The following is a 23,711-nucleotide window of genomic DNA, read 5'->3' on the forward strand; positions in this document are numbered from 1 at the left end:
CAGTCTTGTTGTAGTTAAGTCTTGATTGTTGTTGGTATCACTGGGAGGAATTGACCTCCAGGCCAATTGGCTGTGAGGATCAGTTGTGTCTATGCTGGGAGAACTTCTGTGCTGGGGACACCCTTATGAGACAAGACTTGTAAAATTGCAAAAGCCTCTGTGCTCAGCTTGGATGGGGCGGAGTCTCAGGGCGGAGCAGACAGCCTTGGCTTCCCGTCAGCCCTGCCCTATGAGGCCCCTGGGTCTCAGTGTCCCTCAGTAATTGCTGCAAGCACCTCTGAGAGAAAGCCGCCCTTGAGTTTTGCCCGCTACCAGACAGTCCAGTTTCTCCCCAAATGAGTCTGGGTTCCCAGAAACTCGCCCGGAACTGGAGTTCAGTGCAGTCAGGAGCTTCCATCTCCCTCCCGCTTTAGAAAGCCAGCTGCGCACTCTGCCACCCATGCACTCAGCAGTCAGTCCTATCTACGTGCGCGCGCCTCCGGACCTCTGCCTTCTGCAGCTCCCCTGAGTCTCAGTGTGCTTTCTCTTTTCCTGACAGTCCAGATTCCCCCCGAATGAGTCTGGGTTCCCAGAGTCTCACCTGGGACTGGAGTTCAGTGCAGTCGGGAGCTTCCATCTCCTTCCCGCTTGAGAAAGCCAGCCACGCACTCAGCCACCCATGCGCTCAGCTGCGTCTCCGTACCTCTGCCTTTTGCAGCTCCTCTGAGTCTCAATGTGCTTTCCTCTTTCCTTCTAGTTGTAGAATTTCCACTCAGCCAGCTTTCCTGTGGTTCTGGATGGTGTCCGTTTTGTTTCTTAGTTGTAGTTTTGATATTGTTGTGCGAGGCAGCAGTTTAGGTGTTTACCTATGCTGCCATCTTGGTTTCTCCACTTTTTACGTTATTTTATTATTATTATTTATTTTAGAGAGGAAGGGAGAGGGAGGGAGAGAAAGAAACATCAATAATGAGAGAGAATCATTGATGGGCTGCCTCCCACACTCCCCATACTGGGGATTGAGTCTGCAAACCCAGGCATGTGCCCTGACTGGGTATCGAACCATAACTTCCTGGTTGACACTCAACCACTAAGCCATGCCAGCTGGGCAAGAAAACACTTTTTAGTTACTTGACAGTTTTTTGTTTAATGTAGTATTAAATTTGAAAGGCAATCGTTGGCAAAGATTATTTTTAGAATCTTTTTTTTCATTGTCTATATAGACTGTTGTCTCAGTCAGTTTGGGCTGCTATAACAAAATACCATAGACTAGATGGTTTAAACCAGGGGTCCTCAAATTACGGCCTGCGGGCCACATGCGGCCCACTGAGGACATTTATCCGGCCCGCCGGGTGCCGCTGCCTGTCCTGCTTAGCAGCCGACTCGTCCCGGGCCCTCAGTGCGCATAGGAATTTGTTCATAGTTTTTTTTTTAAACTATAGTCCGGCCCTCCAACAGTCTGAGGGACAGTGAACTGGCCCCCTGTTTAAAAAGTTTGAGGACCCCTGGTTTAAACAATAAACTTTTATTTCTCACAGTTCTGGAGACTGGAAAAGCCTAAGATCAAGGTGCCAGCAGAATTGTTTCTTGGTGAGGGGCTTCTCCCTGGCTTGTAGACGTCGCCTTCTTGCTGTACCCTTCTTATAGGGACACTGATCCCATTATTAGAGCCCTAATCTCATGACCTCATCGAAACCTAAGCACCTCCCAAAGGCCCCACATCCAAATACCATCACATTGTGGAAAGGGCTTCAACATAGGAATTTGTGTGGTATGGGACAGTTTAGTCCATAGCAACCAGCTATGATGAAAACCTTGTCCATAAATGCTAACCCTAGCATTTTTTGTTTGTTTTTAGTATTATGTGCCAAGAACCTTGCAAAGAAAGACTTCTTCCGTAAGTAAACACCCATTTTTGCTCTCTTACAATATTAATATTTTTCACATATTTCTGAAATTTTAAACTTGTTAGAAACACCGGGTGTATTCTAAAAATCCTGCCCTTATTGGATAGAAATCCATGGTCTGACAAACTTCATTTTCCAGTTGGAGAGACTCTGCTCCAAGGCACAGAATTTATAACTCATACAAGAAAAACTCTCTCGTCCCCTATTTCATTCCCCTGTTTTCTCTGTCTTTCCACCCATTAATACATTACTTTCTGCTGAATAAAGTGTTCTCAGCTCAAATACAGATGAGACATTTTTCTATAAAATAGCCACGGTTAAGTAAAATTGTTAGTCAAATTTTATAAATTAAATCATATTTTAAAAGTCTTGTAATTAAAAGAATTATGAAAAATAGAGGATCCTTTTCTAAAGAAAGGACTCACCCCTTAACTCAAGAAATTCACCTCCTATAAAGTAGGTGCCTGCAGCTTAAAATTCTTCACCTTTTTCCTGATCCTCACAAGAACACTGCTCAATTCAATTATTCACACTTTAAAAATGAAGACACCTAGGCTCGCAGGCTTTATTCAAGTAGCTGGGACGCTCCATTGCATTGGCTCACGTCCAGCTCTGGCTCTAAAACCTTTACCTTGCCACCTCTCTGGTCTTGTAACTCTGTCTGATTTATTTAGAACTCGGTGAATACTTGCTTCCAGAGTTAAAATTGACAGTCAGTAAATAAGATTTCTAAGTATTACTTTTTAGAAAGTATAAATACAATTAATTATAGATACCTTTTCCTTCATTTAATTAGCCCCCCTTAGTGATCATCAAAAATGGGAATTTGCATTTAAGCCTATTTTTTATAGGGTGTGTGTTTTTTCCTAGCCTCTAAAAATTTGAGTGTGATGTCATCCCAGGTTGCCATTCTTAGAAAGCTAAATAGATCGCAACTGATCTTAAAGTAGAGAATAAAATCGACTAGGGCAATGGTCGGCAAACTCAGTCAACAGAGCCAAATATCAACAGTACAACGATTGAAATTTCTTTTGAGAGCCAAACTTTTTAAACTTAAACTTCTTCTAACGCCACTTCAAAATGGACTCGCCCAGGCCGTGGTATTTTGTGGAAGAGCCACACTCAAGGGGCCAAAGAGCCACATGTGGCTCGCAAGCTGCAGTTTGCCGACCACTGGACTAGGGTGATCTTCTTTACCAAATTAGAGGATTCAAAGCTCCCGTTAACCTATAAGACTGTGTTCTAATGTTACACTGATAGATCTGTGGCTGTCCCCTTTTCTCCAGGACTCCCCGACCCCTTTGCAAAGATTGTTGTGGATGGATCTGGGCAGTGCCACTCAACGGACACTGTGAAAAACACATTGGACCCAAAGTGGAACCAGCACTATGATCTGTGAGTTGAATATTCTGTAAGCCATTTGGGAGCAGCAGGAAAGTAGATATCTAGCTTTTAAGAGAAGCATTTCATTTTTTTTAAAGGTTTTATAACTTGTTATTGATAACAAAGTATGGCCAAATTAATACTGCCTCATTTTAGAATTCATGTACTTGGAAGTTCTTGCATTAGACATTTTTATAGATTTGAATGGTTTGCTTCTCTAACTGTGATCTTCTGTCACTTTTCAATCAACTGGCCATTCTAGCAGGAAAAAAAGGCATAGTTCAGGTCCTCTATATACTACTTTTTCAGTGAAACCCTAAACCTGGTTTTAGAGTTTTTATTTTAAAAATACATTATTATTATATTTATCTATTATGCAAATACATGTTGTATATATTTCTGTTCATTTTTTTTAATTCTGCTTTTTAGTTCAAATATATTTTGTCTAAGAAAAAATATAGTTTGGTATGATTGAATGTATATAAACCTATGTACCATCAAACAATTTCTTGTATTCATAAAATGAATTGCACTTTGAAACCCACTATTTTATATGCACTTATGTTTTCATGTTCCTGCTAAGAAATTTTTATCAAAGTAATACTGAATGATTATTGGTTTTTTAGTAACACAAATTAAACTGGGTTTGGATGGGATTTTTAATAGCTGGATTCTAAGGCTCACTTTCAGCGATACTGAGGTGCCACAAGTGGCCTCGAAAGTGGTTGTCAATTCTTGTCCTGAAAGCTCCCCTCTTCGGTTGACTTGCACTAAGAGTAAGTGGGGGGTTAATGTCTGAGTTAGTACCCATTAGTGATCTTTAGATGGATCTATGAGCTTATAGGTAGTCTTCTACTGCAAACTAGTGTTCAATAGTAAGCCTAACACTAGTAGGAATTTATAAATCATGTCATTGTCCTTTGGACCTAATAAAATATAGTAAATCTCACCCCAGCCAGTTGGCTCAGTTGGTTGGAGTGTCGTCCCATCCTGTACACCAAAATGGGAATCGAACCTAGGTTGTAGGTTCAATTCCCAGTTGGGACTGGAACAGGAGGCAACCAATCGATGTTTCTCTCTCTCTCTCGCAAATCAATAAACACATCCTCAGATGAGAATTTTAAATAAATAATTATATATGATAAATCTCTATTAGATTATAACTTTATGTGGTTATCTACATTTGCTTCTTACATAACTGTTATAGTTCTTTTCCCAGCCCATTGAGATTAGAAGACCTATATTTATTGAGTACCTGCCACATGTGAAATATAGAACCAATATTATTTTTGTTTTAATATATTTTATTGATTTTTTTACAGAGAGGAAGGGAGAGGGTTAGAGAGTTAGAAACATCTATGAGAGAGAAACATCAATCAGCTGCCTCCTGCACACCCCCTACTGGGGATGTGCCTGCAACCAAGGTACATGCCCTTGACTGGAATCGAACCTGGGACCCTTCAGTCCACAGGCCAATGCTCTATCCACTGAGCCAAACCGGTTAGGGCAAGAACCAATATTATTTTTAAAGGATTCTTCTGTGCTAACAAGTCAATCAGACAAAATCTCAGTGGGCTGTATCATAATTCAGAAATACAATTAAAAGTGAGTTTGCATGTTGTTTTTAGATATGTTGGGAAAACTGATTCTATAACCATCAGCGTGTGGAACCACAAGAAAATTCACAAGAAGCAGGGAGCTGGCTTCCTGGGCTGTGTGCGTCTGCTCTCCAATGCCATCAGCAGATTAAAAGATACTGGATGTAAGAAACAAACGCTTTTCTGCCTCTTCATGCAACTGAAGAAGGCTTATGAGGCATTTTTTTTTTTTTTAATACTGAATACAGAATTCCTGCCTTCCTCCCTAGTTAACATTTCGCTGGGTTAAGTTTTGAATTGTTTGTTTGCAGACCAGCGTTTGGATCTATGCAAACTAAATCCCTCAGATACTGATGCAGTTCGTGGCCAAATAGTGGGTAAGAATTTTCTCATCTGTATAAAGAGATGCTTTTGCTCAACTTAACATTCAGCTCTCCATCACTGAGGAAACACATACAGGCACTGGCATGGTGACATACTTCGAAGGACAAACCACTTACGGGGGCCATCTCTTCAGCACTAAAAAGTTTCATCTTGTGTAGTTTTGATTATTTTATCTAATTTATCTCTTCAACCTATCATTCAAAGTTGAGTTAAAATGACTAAGGTACAAAAGATTTAGGGTTATAATTTTAAATGTCATTTTAATCATCCCATTATGGATAATTAATTTGTCATTGTATTATCCAGAGGTAGTTAAGAACAGTGGCCACATAATGCAATAGTTGAGAAATAGTTTCTTCAGGAAAACCCATCAAATATGTAAAAAGCAAAGATGCTTTCTGAAGACTTCCATGTAATAAGATTTGATAGAGGTTTGAATTATTTAGAATAAACTAATAAATGTGCTAATGTTACAAAGTGTTGACTGGCAGTATTCTCTTGGAAGTGATTTATCTGTTAAGTAGCTCATCTTATTATCCAGTTTTTATCAGCATTTTAGGGTAACTGATCTTCTGTGTTTGCTGATTGTATGCATTGCAAGGAATCAAAGAAAATGTAGTACTTCAGCAGCACACCAGAGTGACCCCAAACCTTTTAGGTGTTGCCTTGTGTAGACTTGACCCAAGGTAAATAAACAGTGGATGTAGATCCTAAAACTGTCAAAGTGATAAAGTTCTCACTGAATGCTTTCCTATTTCTGATTTCTTCTTTTCTTTGTGGAGAGATGTGTCGGCGGGAAATGAATAGCTGGGAGCAGCTTTATAATTGTCTTTGTTGTTCATAGTAGCGACTGAGAATAAATATTTGGATGCATCTAGACTTTACAAATACTAAAAGTGCTCTCTGTGTCCTTATTAAACATGTCAAAATCTCCTTAAAGGATAAGGTAACTTAGAGGAAGTGAATATTGTGTTCTGTTATGTTTATGGAGAGCACGAAAAACACAGTACCTCTTTCTGCTCCACATTTTAAGGAATGTTCCAGGCGGTGTATGGTGGTATGCAGCTACTGGAATAAAATACTTCGTGCTTGAAAGCATAAGAATATATGTGTCTTTGTATATGCACATGCCTCGCTTTTAGAAAATAATATTGTGCATAAATTATGCATCCGCAATGGCTCACTGTATTACAATTGTATAAAAACCACTGGATTTTAATGCACGACATTCTTTTCTGTTTTAGTCAGTTTACAGACACGAGACAGAATAGGCACTGGAGGGTCTGTGGTAGACTGCAGAGGACTGTTAGAAAATGAAGGGTACGTATCACCATGGCAATGCCTGCTGAGTTCTCTGCTGCCTTAGGCTCTCGCTCTATATGAAAGTGTCCTTTACACCTTTCATTGTGCTGAATGCTTGAGACACTGGAAAGGACTTGGGGATAAAATTGACATCCAGTTTCCTTGTTTGTAAAGTAAGCTGTAAAGACTAGTGGAGTTGTGCCCAAAAGACTCAGGATCCAATTTAAAGAGGTTCCCACTGGCCAAAGATGGAACATTTTGAGCATCAGTAAGAATTATAACTAATGGATTGGAACACATCAAATATGTTAATAATGAACATTATGTGTTCATAATGACACAGGAAGAGAAAAAAAAACCCTAAAATACTTTTTTAAAAAAATACCCTGAAAACTCTCATTGGTCACTATCCCAATTTTGCGATTGCCAATGAATTAATGAAGCTGGTTGATAATTATTAATAGTTGTTAGCGACATCACATAAGAGAGATAATCTGGCATTGACATACCTCTTGGAAATCGAGGGGACTACCAAGGGAATGCAGCCAGCAACATCTGGAATGGGGGTGCTCAGTAGAGGGTAGAAGACACAGCCCAGTGTCTTCACAAATACATGCTAGGAAAATAAATCACAAGAAAGGAAGAGAACCTATAAATTCATAATAAAAGACTTAAACGCATCCCTACTAAATGCAATGTGGGGACCTCGCTTGGATCCTGAAGGAGACAATTGACTGGAAAAATTGAACACTGACTGTATTTGATGATATTTTTAAAAATTAACGTACATTTTTTAGTCATGATAATGGAAAAAGTCTTTATCTTCTAGAGGTATGTGCTGAAATATTTACGGATGAACTAGGAAGTTGTTGGGATTGGCTTCAGACTAATCCAGTGGAGAGGAGGAATGGGAAGGGCAGCCACAAGGCCGTCGTTGCTGTGGCAGAGGGAGGAGTCCGGGAGGGTCGTCTCCGAGTTGTGAATATATTTAAAATTTTTCAATGTAAAATGGTTTTTTTAAGTACTTATAAGAGAAAATGGCCTATCAAGGTAAATTGTCTTCAAAATTGCTCAGGGGTGGAGATCTCTGTTAAAGAGTACTTAAAGCATTGCGGTATTTTATGTAACTAGGAGTTTTATGATAGAGGAAAATAAAAAGGGAAACCGAGTGTTTGGATTTGACTTTAAATCAAGAAAAATCAAATCTCATTTCATGTCCAAGGTTGGTTTTTCCAATCACTAGCTTTACCCGAGGATGAAACCCGCAAGTGGCTTGGATGGCACTTTACCTATAGCTCTCTTTAGCTACTTCTACAGAAGTCTTTCTGTTTAACTAAGACAGGATGAATTTTATGAAACTGAGCACTTGGGACACTGTATATTGCTCAAGTAAAGCAAAATAAGTGGATATGAGAGCACCACGTCGAGTTTTCAGAGTCTTTCCTCGGCCGCGTGCCCATGCGTGCTGTGCTCTGCCCCCTTTCAGAACCGTGTATGAAGACTCCGGGCCTGGAAGGCCACTCAGCTGCTTCATGGAGGAACCCGCCCCTTACACAGATAGTACCGGTGCTGCTGCTGGTGGAGGGAACTGCAGGTTTGGGGAATCCCCAAGTCAAGATCAAAGGCTTCAGGCACAGCGGCTTCGAAATCCCGAGATCCGAGGGTCCCTCCAGACACCTCAGAACCGCCCACATGGCCACCAGTCCCCGGAACTGCCCGAAGGCTATGGTGAGAGAATTCACCCACTGTTATGCGCGTTATCTACAATGTTTCAGAGAGCTTTAATTTTTTTAAGCCTTTTTGCCTAACTTGTACATGCCACAGCTGCTGATGTTGGCAGAGCTGTGCTGTGGGATGGTTGTGTCGGTGTAAAGACAAGTAACCAGAAAAAGATGGTGATAAATCTTGCTCATCACGAGTTTGTCAGCACTGTACCAGTCTCCCAGTTCAGCAATTGTGTGAAAATTTCAGGCAAATGAATATCCAAGAAAATCAGGATGGTGGTGGGTAGATGAGGTATTTGTAGTGCTCTGTGATTTGAATGTGGAAAGGACAGTATGGGATAAGATTGGAAAGAAGGGATCATTTGACAGCTGAGAACCTAATGCAGGAGGAATGTGATATCGATGAGCAAATGGAGGTAATAGAGGTCAGGTAAGGTCAGTCCTGGGGTGGTGGATTCACAAACAGGGCTGGTCCAGGGCTGACTAAGGAAGGAGAGCACCGTCTATCCAGGTGTGAACGGGGAACGGAAGAGAGGCCCAAACGTTTACACAGGGCTGGTGACGTGAAGAAGTCTGGCAGAAGTTAGCCACTGCCCTCTTCATTCCTTCTATGGGTGATTTTAAACAATGTTGAAAAGAAGCTTAGACTCTGTGCTTAGAGGACTGGTTGAAAAAACTCCTTGGAATTGAATTTAACTAATTGTGTCCCCCGTTTCTTGTACAGAACAAAGAACAACAGTGCAGGGGCAAGTTTACTTTTTGCACACACAGACTGGAGTGAGCACGTGGCACGACCCCCGAATACCAAGGTGGGTTTCTAAGATGTGCACCAAAGGCAGGTTTCCAGCAGTTGCCGGGACCCCTGACTGGACGAGAGCTCCTTAGGTTGAAGATGTAAACTTGGAAGAATGGCAGCTCAAAGAGGATGTCTGCCGGGGGTCCTGGGCTCCAGCTCTGGGTCCGTGTCCCAGTGCCACCTGGGAAAACGGCAGCTGCTGGAACTGAGGGTCCTTAGAAAGCAATCCTAGACCTTGAAATCAGATCACATAACCAAAAAAGGCTGCACCCCTGGGTTAAATCAAATGTGCTCTGACTCGGAAAGCCAATAAGCCCTTCAAGATGTGTTCTCATTTTAACTAAAAATATTAATGGATGAAATCATAGGATGTCTGGGACTTGGCTTCAAATAATTGGAGTGGGGCAGTGAACATAGGGGCATATCTGAAATAGGTTGACAATGACTGGGTAATTGTTGAAGTTGGCTATTATGGTTTCTCTACTTTTTTATATGCTTAAAATTTTCCATAATAAAGCATTAAAAGGAAATATAAAGACTATTACCCTTTCTCTCTTCTACTTTACTATCCCTGTTGCCTCAGTCCCTTGGGGACCACTCCTGGGGGAGATGAAGCTTTACTATACGAATTCCTTCTGCAAGGCCAAACATCTGAGCCCAGGTCAGAGAGACCCCCACCCCGCCCAATAACAGAGTTCTGTTGCTTTGCTTTGCTTAGCTTTTTTTTCTTTTTTTTAGAATAGCATTACTACCGGATAACATTTTTAGTAATGCTTATTTCCTTTTTATTCATAATTTGTTTCATCTGAGAACAAGCTTCCTGTCTTTGATTTTCCAAGTCTGTGTTAAATTTCTGATTCAGTGCCTATAATTAGAGTGGAAATATTACCTGCAAATGGATGAGGTGTCTCGTCAGTACCCACTATAAGAAATGTCAGGCTTTTGTGCTAATTAGAAAAGCATCTTGGTCAGTAATGCTGTGTTCCCATCTGACTGTGGATTGTATTGAACTAATTAAGAGGTTGGATTAGAAACAGTTACTTAATAAAGCCAACTGAAAAATGAGAATGCCTCTCCCGGTGAGCTGTTTAGAATTGCGAGATTTCAAATGCATGTTAATTCACCCTATCAGCTTTAAAAAACTTGTGTTGTCTGAGGGCTTTTCGATGAAGCAACCTTTCTGGCCTTGAGCATTTCATTTACTGTAACTTGTGAGTTCAGATAGTTTTCCGGCAGCGTTCAGATACTTCCTACCGTTTTGCCCTCTGTGGTATTAGAAGTGATGTTCCCTGGGTAGACCATGTTCCCTCTCATGGTTATAGGCTCTGGAAGTTTCGTTGTTATCTGTTGGATTTGCTGCCACTTGCAGCACAGAAGCCTGGATTCGGTGGGAGTTTGGCGTAAGTAGCACCATGACTGTCCCTCTTAGCAGAACTGGAACATGGCCACATTGATAAGAAAGGGACTCCTGTGGTTCCTCTTGCTGAAGTGTTAGTTTCATGCCTCCATACGCAGATGGACAAACCTCTCTGTGTCTTCCGTTTTGATAGAGACCTTAACAGTGTGAATTGTGATGAACTTGGACCACTGCCACCAGGCTGGGAAGTCAGAAGTACAGTTTCTGGAAGAATATATTTTGTAGATCATAATAACCGAACAACCCAGTTTACAGACCCACGGTTACACCACATCATGAAGTAAGTACAACTTTTACACAATCCTTGTGACTGCTTACGTTTACCATGTCATGTTTTCTAATATGTTTTTTAATTTATCCTACCGCATTGTTTGTTAGTGGAAAAGACACATAAGCAAATATAAGTATTTGGTGGATAGTTGCATGTGTTAAACTCTCAGGTTAGCTATGTGCGCACTGCAGCCATATCTTGTTGCTGTTGCCACCCTTTTCCTGCCTGCAGCCGAGATTAAATTCACGGAAGCGGCAGTATTAGGCAGGTGCATTAACGAAGCTTCACACGCAGCACCGTGATGAAAGGCATGGCTCTTAAGTGTGAAGCAGTAAAATGCCCGCTCATCACAGTGAAGAAGGACTGCCACAGTCACTGGTGCCACTTGCTGGAGCCTTTTCCCGTGCCTGTCATTCCTGGATAACTTGGAATTGGGAATTATCTTGGCTCCCACATTGTGTTCCAGGTTTGGCGTGTTCTCAGAACATAAGCGCCCACGAGGCTCTTCTCACTGACAACTGACATTAGTAGCAAACCTTGAACAAGAGAAATGTCACTTTGTCCCTCTGCTGGTCCTAGTCCTTTTATATTACTGGAATCTTGCTTTTAATGAGTGAGCTTAATAACCTGTTGGTTCTGAAAATGAGGATTGGCTGCCATTAGACTTCACTTGAGTTGTTTGCTCTTATACATATTGCCCCTCTCCACTAGAATCTGTTTTTCAATGCTTCACGTCAACTCCATTTAATTCTAACCGCCAAGGTGCATCTATCTAACAGTGCGTTGGTCAGTCTCAGACACATACTAGATGATAAAAATGATAGCAATTGCTGTTTTTATTTATAGCAATGAAAATGTATGAGCTAAGCTGTTGCTTGGAAGTGGGGTAGCTCCTTTATTGTATCCTAGGCCTATATTTGAGCTAATGGTGGCCACCAGCAATTGTTACATAGCCACGTCATCAGAGACGAAAATGTCTACTTAAAGTTCTATGTAACGAACTCTCTTCTCGGTCCCTTTGGTGTAGGGGGCATTGCTTGCAGCTCCCTTGGCCGCTGCTTTTGGAGTGATTTTGATGCTTCTGTTCTTCTCAAGTCACCAGTGCCAACTAAAGGAGCCCAGCCAGCCGCTGCCGCTGCCCAGCGAGGGCTCAGTGGAAGACGAGGAGCTTCCCGCCCAGAGATACGAAAGAGATTTAGTTCAGAAACTGAAGGTCCTCAGACACGAGCTTTCACTTCAGCAACCCCAAGCTGGTCATTGCCGCATTGAAGTATCCAGAGAAGAAATATTTGAGGTATGGCATTTAGTGCGGCAGGCAGGCAGGCAGGCAGGCACAGACTCTGCATTCCTGTTAATAGACAAATGAGGTGATTCAGCCTGAGGAGCCGCCCCCTGAGCAGCCTTTGTCTGCGAGGAAGTGTTCTGAGGGGACTGCTCTGTGAGTGGTTTCTGCATTTCCGTGAGCTCTTCTTTCTGTTTGACATTTCAGGTATTGAGTTTATTGCTCTGTGAAATGCAGAGTTGTGCCCATGTAGAGAGGGGACTGTATTTACTCCTGTGGTAACAGTTTAAAAACACAGATGGTTTATGAGGTGGAAATATATGCCAAAGGTAGAATAAAGCCCTTTGCCTACATTGTGCAGATTATATATTCCTGCAATCTTCCATGTCCTCAGAACCAGTCATTCCTTCTGGCCTCTCATGAAATTTGTTGTAATAGCACAGCCTCCTCAGAGGAGCTCAGTGGCCAAGCAGCCACTTGTCTCTTCTGGAAACAGGGTGATCAGGTGGTTCCTGGGAAGGCCTCCGCCCCATATACAGCCCCCTGCGGGATCAGGGTCCCTAACCAGGCAGGACCCTCTTGTGGACAGAGCCCTTTCTCAAGGAACATGAGCATAAGTTGAAATCTCAGCTGTGTTTGGTCCCATAGCCTGCCTTGGTGGAATGCTTGGCAGACATGAGCCAGTGAGAGTGGGTAAGAACTGGACACAGGTTCTTCTTGGGCTGCAGCCCAAGGGCCCAGCACCTCCACAGCGAAGGGCACAGGATGCGCCAGGGCCGTGCGTGGTCCTCCTGCGCAGCCAGCGCTGGATGAGTGGGGCCGCTGAAGTGCTCAGCTTTGCCCATTGAGCAGTCTTAAGTGCTTGCCAGGGTCAGAAAAGAGCGGAACTGCTGTCATTTTGATGCCAGATCATTTCCACTCAACCTCCTCTTTCCCTCTTGGGATGGCAGAGTTTGAATTACATTAACGTTAAAGCATGAAACGATTTTTAAGTGCCTTATCACTTGAAAATATCTATAAACACTTAGCTGATTTTACTCAAATGCTGAATCTGAGGGAATATTGGGCTGACCATGTGTTTTCTGTTTTGGCTAAGCTTCAGATGTAAAAACAGGCTCAGAATTCTTTTAATATTCAGACTTTCTAGTGATGTCTTCATTTTGGTTAAAATATGAAGCCTGGCCAGTGGCTCAGTTGATTGAGCATCATCCCAGGCACCAAAAGGTTGCCGGCTCGATTCCTGATCAGGGCACATGCCTGGGTTTCGGGTGTGATCCCCAGTCAGGATGTGTACAGAAGGCAACCAATCTGTGTTCTCTCTCTCCCTAAGCATATCCTCGGGTGAGGATGTAAAACACACATACATACATATAAAGTGCTTATAGGACACATTGAAATTAACTTGTGTAGGGAAAATCAGCTCTACAGAGGACATTTGTTCTTTCGTTAGTGATTGTGCTGAAAATAAGTGTTTCCTTTAGGTACAGTGTTACCTAGTACACATTTATTTTGTTGTGGTTTCTGAACTAGAAACAGTGGGAGAAAAGTTGATGATACAGGGTGGAGCAAAAGTAGGTTTACAGTTATGAGTATGCAAAACATAGTTTATTATTGTATAGTTATTGTATTATTTCCATACAAACACCTATAAACCTACTTTTGCCTACCCTGTATAAACATGCTAAATAGGAACCAGATAGAACTTGGATTTGAACGGATGCTATTTTGAATCAGACTCCATCTATATATATAAAAGCCTAAGTGTTCGTCCGACCATCCAACCAGTAGCTATGACATACACTGACCACCAGGAGGCAGACGCTCAGTGCAGGAGCTGCTATGACGCACACTGGCCATTTAAAAAGAAACGGCACTGCGGACCTGGCGCCAACAAACCAACCCTTTGCTTCCCCCAAGTGGGACACAGGCCCCACCACCACCCCGGAGCGACACCCACCAAATCGCAGCCGATGTTGCCAAGACCCCATGGTGCAAAATGTGGCCCACAGCCCAGCCCAGCCCAGAAACAGTCACTGTGGGTGCCAGGTAATGACATCACATAGCAACACCCAGCTTCCTCTCCCTAGCAACTAGCCTCCTTGAGTTTCTTCAGCCCAGAAACACAACTTGCTTTATAGCCAGGTGCAAACATTTTACACTTTAACCAAATGTCTGTGAAGTGTTTTCACATGCCACATCTCATTTGATCCTCACAGAAGTCCTGGAGTAGGTAGATAGGAGACTGGGTAGAATCCTATTTTCTTTTCATTAGCCGGAAAATGGAGATTGAGAAAGTTTAGAAACTTGACCCGACTGAAAAGAAGTAAGAAATGGTAGAACTTGAAAATGACTTCAGGTTTTCTCACTGCGCAGAATATAGTAAAAACTGCTGCAGTTTAATATTTTACCCTTTGTTCTCCCTGTGTGATCTACAATAATAATCTGCTTTGTGTTGATATTTACTGCTCTGTTGCTGACAATTACCTGAAAGAGAAGTTGGGGTGCTTCACTGGGCTGGAAAAAGTTTAGCTACATCAGTAAGCAGGTCTAATTAAGCAAGTTTATTCTATGTATATAAAAGGCTAAGTTGACTCATGCATGCACAATACATATAAAGCTCTCACTGGCACCAATTGCATGCATGTGTTTCAATCTGTCATTGTTGATCGTGAATTTGGTTGACACTTCTATTTATTGAGAAAGGGTGAATAACGATATTAAAATATTTCTTCTAGCCCTAGCCGGTTTGGCTCAGTGGATAGAGCATCGGCCTGTGGACTCAAGGGTCCCGGGTTCAATTCTGGTCAAGGGCATGTACCTTGGTTGCAGGCACGTACCCAGTGGGGAGTGTGCAGGAGGCAGCTGATCGATGTTTCTCTCTCATCGATGTTTCTAACTCTCTATCCATCTCCCTTCCTCTCTGTAAAAAATCAATAAAATATATTAAAAAATAAAAAAATAAAAATAAAATATTTCTTCTAATTAATTTCCTTTCAATGTGCTGAATCCGTGCAACAGGACACTAGTTATCAATAACCTTTCATCTTTTTATTACTTTAAGAAAAGTTCTTCTCTCTAAAACTGTAATTTTTATATATAGGAGTCTTACCGCCAGATAATGAAGATGCGACCAAAAGACTTGAAAAAACGACTAATGGTGAAATTTCGTGGAGAAGAAGGTTTGGATTATGGTGGAGTGGCGAGGTGAGAGGCTAATTTATTCTCCCTTTCTGCTGCATGCTTTTCAGCATAGCTATAATAAAACACAGTCCTGCATTCCAGAGTAATAAACTCCATACCTGAAATGCCAATCAGAAAGAAGAGCCCACGGAAACGCAGAAACCACTCAGAGCAGTCTCCTCAGAGCACCGCCTCGCAGACAAAGGCTGCTCAGGGGGCGGCTCCTCAGGCTGAATCACCTCTTCCTTTACCACACCTCCCCCCTCAGTTCTGAATCTGTCTGCGGTTGGGGTGCAGGAAAGCCTGCATTTTCTCACCTGAGCTCACATGGTGCTGCCTCTCCACAGGAGATACTTTTCAAGATTGCCCCAAGTTTCTTCCTCGATCTAGAAACCATCTTTCTTTTGGCCAGTGTAACTTCTGTTGGCTTTGATAGCACTAATTCCATTTCCTGGCAAGAGACTTAGGCTTCCACTCCCTTTTCCAGGTGAGAATCTTCCTTCTCAGTCCTTCATACTTGTCCTAACAATGCAGGTCTGACTGCTTCCACTTTCTTGTCTGTGCTATTTCCCTTATAGTCTCAAGAGTTCAGTACCTCAGACTGTTTCAGTTTACCATTATTTCTTTGCATGGCTGGTGTTCTGTATTCCTAGGCACACGTGTGAATAGCTTGGTTTGGTTGGTAGTTCTCTTCTGCCTTTTCCAGTTACCAAGTCTCCCACATGGAGCTAGCTTTGTGTGGCTCCCTTGAGTAACACGGTGCTTGAGGGGAGGTGGGTGTGAACCCTTGCTGTGCCACCTACAGTTTGATCTCACGTTGCAGTTTCACCCCTTGGATTCTTCCTCGGGTCCAGATGGAATCATACCCACCTAGACATGAAGGAGAGATTAAAACTATTGTAGGCACAGGAAGGCACTGGTTGTTAGACCCATGGCAACTTCGGTACTTGAGTTCTGAATAGGAAAGAATTCAGAGCCAAGACCCAAGCTATAAGAGAACATTTATTTATAAAATCACAGAGGTAGTAGAAGTAATTAATAGAAGAAATGGGCTTAGGAAACAAGTTATAGAGGCAAAGGAAGGGCCCTTGGAGCTTGTAAGTGAGGAAGGCAATGGTAAGGAGTCTGGGGTGGGGGAGGGAAAGGCGAGAGCATGTTGGATCCTCTGTCCTAAGGGTTTTAACGGTGGGGTGGAAAGTTTAGGGGAGGTCCCAGGGGCTCTTAATAGACTGACTATTCAGCAGCTTTCCAGGTGTGTCCATTCAGGTTTAGGTCTCCACTGATTGACTGGCCAGCACCAGGGTAGGGGGTCAATGCAGCTGGTCCTGAGGTTAGCAGTGGTGTTGCTGGTCTGGTTGTGCTGCTTTTCTGGGCCTGGAGCTGAGGCCTAGATGTTATCTCAGGGGAGAAAGGCCAGGGGATGCAAACCAGCCATATGCTAGGGGAGGAAAGGTCATCCTGGGGACGAGGTCCCACCCTACAATTGTCCTTTGCTAGGCACCAGCGCTTTTCACCCTGGTGACCTTCTGTACCTGACCCATTGTCCTTGCTCTGCTCATGTCTGTCTAACTGCCTACCACAAAACCACATGTGTGTGTATGTATGTGTGTGTGTTCACGTGTGTGTATTCATCATCTACTCACTGAGAATCACTCTATACTCATTTTCCCAGTGTTTGGTTCTGAACCATTGCTGTTGTCTCCCTTCTTCCTGTATTGCTTTTCCCCTCCCACTTCCAGAACATTCCTAGTATGCCTCTTTCCCTTGTCCATGGCTTGGTCAGAATGTTTGCTTATATTTTAATCACTTCCTGTCTAGACGGTTGCAGGTCCCTAGTTTTTATGAGAAAGATTCTTCTCAAACCCAAACTCCCAAACTTGGGGATGAATCAGTGTTGGGAAGTTTTGCCTTTCTAGTCAAGAGACTTTACAAGATTTGGAGTCTCATCCTCCTGGCAGTTGCTTTCTGTTCTTTGGAGTTCGATACATTAGCTTTGTTTTGGCTTGGCTGTTTTTATGGATTCTCACCATTCTCTTAAGTTATTTGCATTTGTGCTTATCCTTTCCTAGTCTTTCTCAATTGTCTGTCTTTTCTTTTTGAAAGAGTAAAGACTTCCAGAATAAAAGTTGGGGCTGCTATCTTAATGAGATGTATCTATTTGAAAGGAGTTTGAATAGAAAGAATAAAAGGCTGTGTGTGTGTGTGTGTGTGTAGAACTGCCACAGGTGTTTGTATAAGGTGCCCCATACCTGGGCTTCTCACAGCCCAGTCGTAGCAAATCATACAGCTTCTATTTAGAGTGCTCTTTAAATTTTGATTTGTTTTTCATAGCAAAATAATTCAAACATCAAGGAATTCAGAGAAAAATTCTTATACACCCCATCCAGATTTTTAGTTTTTAAGATTATAAACATGATAAATGTTTATGCAAAAAAAAAAAAGAATTCAACAGAAACTTATGAAGGGGAAAAGACAGTCTTAAACAATCCCTGCCTCTCTAAGTTGTGACATATTTTATCCTTATATAAATGTTATTACATGTTACAATTGATCAGAAATTTAAAAACTAGAAAGCACAAGAAATGAAAATGCCCCAGAATGCTAATTCTCAGGTCAACCACTGTCCCTGGCTGGTGTAAGCCCTTCCTGCCTTCCTGTGCTCTGCATATACATCTGTGCTTTGTGTGTGCGTGTGTGTATGTACACACACTTTTTAAATACAAATAGGATTAAACTCCTCTTTACTGCACTTCTGTCAGTTATTACCGCACCATTAACGCCATCACCGGAGGCTCTGATCTTTGCAGAGCAGCAGAGAAACCCTCAGCTGAGGGCCAGGAACATTGGCCAGTGAACAGCTGCAAAGACCGGACTTGTAAGGTGATAGTCATTCTTTTAATGTAGTCCCGTCTCAGGGTCCTCGATTTAATTCTCTCTCAGGGTTTCTGTTGCTAGATGCTGGGATTCAAATGTGGCATTTTGGGGGCCACAATTTAGGCCGGCACACGTCCTTCAGGTCACCTTCTCTACAGAGTGTGTCAACCACAGTTCTTTCAGAGTAGTTGGCATTTTGGCCAGAAAAGCCATTTCTGATACCACCAGAACAAGTGTTTACTTCTTTAGGCTTCTTTTCCCAATCTTACAGATCACATTCTCATAGCCAGGTATTGTACCAGTTTGGGCCTCTAGAGGTTCAGTCCTTTTGTTATGACCTAAAACTAGGAGTTTTAGCACATATAACATGTTTTGGTGTCTGTTGTTGTTGCTTTTATCCCTAGGGAGTGGCTTTATTTATTGTGCCATGAAATGCTGAATCCATATTATGGGCTCTTCCAATATTCTACAGACAACATTTACATGTTGCAAATCAACCCAGATTCATCCATCAACCCTGTAAGTATTAATGAGTGAATAAGCAGGGAATTAAGTTGGGGAATTTTTAGAATGGATTTTCATTTCCATCTCAATTTTGGATTTATTCACTGTAGTCTTACTCAAGTTCTGTGGCAATAAAAGGTAGAGTGAGAACTGGATTAAGGTGGGTGATTTCAATCCTGTGCTTCTATGGCTGGGACCACTGGGTGTGCTGTTTTCAAGGACAAGAGGGACTGAGTTGCTCGTCTACTCAGCACTTTATTGCCATTTGAGGGCGCATTTGTTGGCAGTATCATTCTGAGAAGTGGGTTACGAAGTCTGTCCTCCTTCCAATCAAAGTTGGAACATTCCCCTAAGTGGCCTTTTTGGCACCGGTGCTAATACCCTTAGTTCTTGTTTTAGAGAAGAGTGGCCAACTCAAGGTTGGACTCTCCTGTGGGGCCGCATCCTGCCTCGGCGCCACCACACGCACAGCCCCCACGCAGAGTCCTGGGCCAGCGCCACCCTGCAGGCATCGGTGTGACAACCTTTTACCAACATGGAAACTAAGTTTTGACTAATTATCTGAGTATAATTCCAACCTGAACGTAGAAACGTGAGGTTCCCTTTTTAGTTAAAAACCAGACAGCTCTGGTTTTAAAATGGTTCTTTTACTTGGGTTATTCATACTTCTTTTCCTCTGTGTTCCTTTTGTTTTTATTTTTTGTGTGACTGGGGAGACATGGCAGAGGAAGAGGGGGAGTTGCCCTTTGCTCTTTGTTTCTCTTTGGTTCAATGGGAAGAAGTGTAGCGGTGACCTGTACAGCGCTCAGAACCCTGCTCACAGAAGGACCCATGCTTGTTTGAATCTCTGCTGTTGCTGTGTTGGAATTCTTAATATTTTTTAATAAGGGGTTCTGCATTTTCATTTTGCACTTGATCCCACAGATCATGTAGCAATTCTGAGGAAATGTGTTTGAACTAAGAACAAATAAAATGTTCCAGTGATCTATACAAAAGATGTGCTCTCAGTTTTGACTGACCAACCAGCTGTCTTCATTTGGCCACGAGCACAGCCTGGGAGTCCCTGACTCGGTGTTGTTGCCTGTGGGACAATTCTCCAAAAGCTGGAGCAATCACAGGATAATCACCTGGACTCTTTTTAAATGAATTTATGTTCTCTGGTGCCCCCTACAGGACCATTTGTCTTATTTCCATTTTGTTGGTCGGATCATGGGTCTGGCTGTGTTCCATGGACACTACATAAATGGGGGTTTCACAGTCCCCTTCTATAAGCAGCTACTGGGAAAACCCATCCAGCTCTCTGATTTGGAATCGGTGGACCCAGAACTACATAAGAGCTTAGTGTGGATTCTGTAAGTATTGACTCACTGTTCAGTTCATTGAACATTCATATATAGCCACTTGTCTTAGTGTACGCCCAATACATTTGTGTATGTGAGTGTGTGTGTGTGTGTGTGTGTGTATGTGTGTATTTTGGGGATGGGTGTGAAATTTGAGAAGAGAAATAAACTATTGTTTTATGACCAGAAATATAAAAGTAGCCCAGCTAGTGTGGTTCAGTTAGTTGAGTGTCATCTAGTGCACCAAAAGGTTGCTGGTTCCATTCCCCGTCAGGGCACATGCTTTTCTCTCTCTCACTCTCTCTCTCTCTCTTTCCCCCTCCCTCCCCCTTCTCTCTAAGCATGTCCTCAAATGAGGATTTTAAAAAAACACACAGAAATATAAAAATAGATTTAACAAAAAACCAAAACAATACTAATTAACTTATTTTCCTCATTGATGTTTGGCCAGTTTCTTTTCATGGACTAGTTTCTTTTGTTATTTTCTTGAATTATCCTATCTAATAAAAGAGTAATATGCAAATTAACCATCACTCTGCTATACCAACCAGCCACACCCACCAGCCAATCAGGAGCAAATATGCAAATTAACCCAACCGAGATGGCTGCAGCCACGGAGAGAGCAGGAGGGAGGCTTGGGTTTCCCCAGCGATGGAGGAAGCCAAGCTTTCCGCACACCCTGGCCAGCCCAGGCCTCTGCTTAAGGCTACAAAGTTTCAATTATAGAAGATAAATAAATCCCAACAGAAATGGCTGCCGCCACAGAGGGAGCAGAAGGCTTGGCTCTGCTCCAGGCTACAAAGTTTCAATTGTAGAAGATAAATAAATCCCAGATACCAGGGCCTCCGCTTGGGTCACGGGGGGGGGGGGGGGGGGGGGGCGTGGCTGGCCTGCAAACCACCACAGGCCCCTCGCCCAGGCCGCCCCACACCCCAAGGGAACCCCCACCCATGCACTAGGCCTCTATCCTATCTAATAAAAGAGTAATATGCAGATTGACCATCACTCCAACACACAAGATGGCTGCCCCCATGTGATCAAAGATCCTACCCCATGTGGACACAGATGGCCACCACAAGATGGCCAGCAGGGGAGGGCAGTTGGGAGGGACCAGGCCTGCAAGGGAGGGCAGTTGGGGCGATCAAGCCTGCAGGGGAGGGCAATTAGGGGTGACCAGGCTGGCAGAGGAGGAAGTTGGGGGCAAAAAGGCTGGCAGGGAAGCAGTTAGAGTTCAATCAGGCTGGCAGGGGAGTGGTTAGGGGGTGATCAGGCTGGCAGGCAGAAGTAGTTAGGGGCAATCAGGAAGGCAGGCAGGCGAACAGTTGGGAGCCAGCAGTCCTGGATTGTGAGAGGGATGTCCGACTGCCCGTTTAGGCCCGATCCCAGTGGCAGTCGGACATCCCTCGAGGGGTCCCAGATTGGAGAGGGTGCAGGCTGGGCTGAGGGACACCCCCCCCCCCCATGCACAAATTTCGTGCACCGGGCCTCTAGTTAACATATAACAAATATTAATCCCCAGGCCTGGTGGTGATTTGGGATTGTTGGATTTTTTTTATTGATTGATTTTAGTGAGAGAGGAAGGGTAGGAGGGGGAGAGAGAGAAACGTCAATTTGTTGTTCCACTTATTGATGCATCCATTGGTTGATGCTTGTATGTGCCCTGACCAGGGATCAAACCTGCAACCTTGGTGTATCCGGACAATGCTCTAACCAACTGAGCTTCCCCGGTTGGTTGGTTGATTTTTGACTCCAAGGCAGTGGTTCTCAACCTTTCTAATGTCGCGACCCACAGGTTGAAAACCGCTGCTGTAGAGCCTAAGACCATCGGAAAACACAGATATTTACATTACGATTCATAACAGTAGCAAAATTACAGTTATGAGGTAGCAATGAAAATAATTTTATGGTTGGGGGTCACCACAACATGAGGAACTGTATTAAAGGGTCGCGGCATTAGAAAGGTTGAGAACCACTGCTCTAAGGTGTCACCAGTTGATCTCTAGAGTGAAAGTATCAAAAACAAAATTAGTACCAAAGTATCTTGTATCAAATTCTTTGATAGGAGAAAGTATCAAAACAAAATTAATATTTAGTCACCTTGTTTTAGAATTACCCTAAACACTCTCTTAAAAGCAACAGGCACCACAGTTACGTGGTAAACCACAGGTGTCCTCCAGCCAGTTTCACAGGAAGGGCAGACAGAGCCAGGCTCTGGCAAAGGGAGACGCTGACAGCGGACAGGAGTAGGGCCTCTCGCTCGTTCCTGCGTCTAGTCAGCCTCATGTACACATCATCTTGAAAGGAACAGTGATGAGGGGGCAGGCTTCCTCCTGTAGGAGGGCTTGCACTCCGTTTCAGGAAATACGGCAGACTAGGGGCCAGTCTTAACTTTCAAGTGCTGCTTTGATCTGATGAGCTTGAAAAGGCTGCCTTAAAGGGGGACAGTGTTTGGTGGAGTGGCTTCCTACCGGCGGGTTTCCCCTTTATGACTCCTTCCTGCTCATAGACACAGTTTCTAAGGCAACCAGGTGCCCTGTAACGTCATAGGCTCATAGTGCTGCCCCACCCCCACCCCCGGGGGTGAGAGTTGAGGACACCTCTGGAGCTGGAGCTGCCCTCCTCGAGCGCGCCCCTGGTCTGGCAGCAATGATGTGCCCTCTCCCAGCTGCTCCCTGAATGTTCCGTTCGCGGCTGCATGGTAGCGAAGGTCTGACTGACATCCGTCTCCTGTCCTGACAGAGAGAACGATATCACCCCCGTGCTGGACCACACTTTCTGTGTGGAGCACAACGCTTTCGGGAGGATCCTTCAGCATGAGCTGAAACCCAACGGCAGAAATGTCCCTGTCACAGAGGAGAACAAGAAAGAATACGTTCGGTAATGTTCTGGGGGCCCAGGTGGTCGCAGTGGGGGCACACAGGTGCCCGGGACCGTCCTGGGCGTGGCTGGGTTCATGTCTGGCTTGTGGAGGCTCCTTTGCTGTGTGAGGTTTGCTGTCCCGCCAGCACTGTGATCAGAATCACGTTATAGAAGAAACTTTCCAAACGTGGGATTCAGCAGTAGGAGCTCTTCCTGGGGAGTCCTGGTGACGGAAGAATAATGACCCCAGAACCCCAGAGGGGAAGGACTGTGTGTGGAGGTACCAGAGCCCAGGAGAGAGGAGGAAGCCCAGCCATCCCTTGAGATCAGTCTCTAAGAAGTCTCCTCCATTGTAGTCTGTTCTCCCACCTCTTCAGGCAAATAAATGACTAGTAGCAGCTTAGAAACTGGGGCATCTCTCTCTGGCCAGTGTTTCTCAGTGGTTAGAGCATCAGCCCATGCACCGAAGGGTCACAGGTTCGATTCCCAGTCAGGGACATGTACCTGGGATGCAGGTTTGATCCCTGGCCCTGCTCAGGGTGCATGCGGGAGGCAACCAATCAATGTGTTTCTCTCACATCAATGCTGCTCTCTCTCTCATAGATAGGTAGGTAGAAAGATAGATAGATAGGTAGATAGATAGATAGATGATAGATAGATAGATAGATAGATAGATAGATAGATATGATATAGATATCCCTCCCCCACTTCCTCTAAAAATCAATGGAAAAAATGTCCTCAGGTGGGATTGACAAAAAAATAGGAACATGGGTATCTCTGTGTACTCCGGCTGTCAGACTGGGGTTTAGTTCCAACCCCGGGGCCACTGGCGGCTCCTGATGGGCGCATCCTGCCCTTTAATTTCAAGTGTACTTTTAAATTGTGCCAGTTGCTGGAACGGGTCAGGGTGAATC

General features: G+C 43.6%; 1 protein-coding gene across 6 annotated transcripts in view; it reads left to right on the forward strand.

Annotated features, from left to right (window-relative positions):
- Nucleotides 1-23,711, forward strand: part of SMURF1 (SMAD specific E3 ubiquitin protein ligase 1) — a 91,932-nt gene that overhangs the window by 60,083 nt on the left and 8,138 nt on the right. For 2 of the 6 annotated variants that reach the window (XM_080674740.1, XM_080674741.1), the window contains exons 2-16: nt 1,835-1,873; nt 3,170-3,278; nt 4,895-5,028; nt 5,176-5,241; nt 6,493-6,568; nt 8,037-8,278; nt 8,999-9,083; nt 9,654-9,731; nt 10,393-10,470; nt 10,621-10,767; nt 11,854-12,052; nt 15,141-15,244; nt 18,499-18,613; nt 19,772-19,950; nt 22,678-22,815. In XM_080674740.1, coding sequence (XP_080530866.1) covers nt 1,835-1,873; nt 3,170-3,278; nt 4,895-5,028; nt 5,176-5,241; nt 6,493-6,568; nt 8,037-8,278; nt 8,999-9,083; nt 9,654-9,731; nt 10,393-10,470; nt 10,621-10,767; nt 11,854-12,052; nt 15,141-15,244; nt 18,499-18,613; nt 19,772-19,950; nt 22,678-22,815 — 1,789 coding nt within the window. The remainder of the gene's footprint in view (nt 1-1,834; nt 1,874-3,169; nt 3,279-4,894; nt 5,029-5,175; nt 5,242-6,492; nt 6,569-8,036; nt 8,279-8,998; nt 9,084-9,653; nt 9,732-10,392; nt 10,471-10,620; nt 10,768-11,853; nt 12,053-15,140; nt 15,245-18,498; nt 18,614-19,771; nt 19,951-22,677; nt 22,816-23,711) is intronic. The other 4 variants (XM_080674744.1, XM_080674745.1, XM_080674743.1 and 1 more) reach the window with 3 other exon arrangements.

The sequence above is a fragment of the Plecotus auritus genome (genome assembly GCF_963455305.1).
Source record: "Plecotus auritus genome assembly, chromosome: 6".
In the NCBI taxonomy this organism is placed as follows: domain Eukaryota; kingdom Metazoa; phylum Chordata; class Mammalia; order Chiroptera; family Vespertilionidae; genus Plecotus; species Plecotus auritus.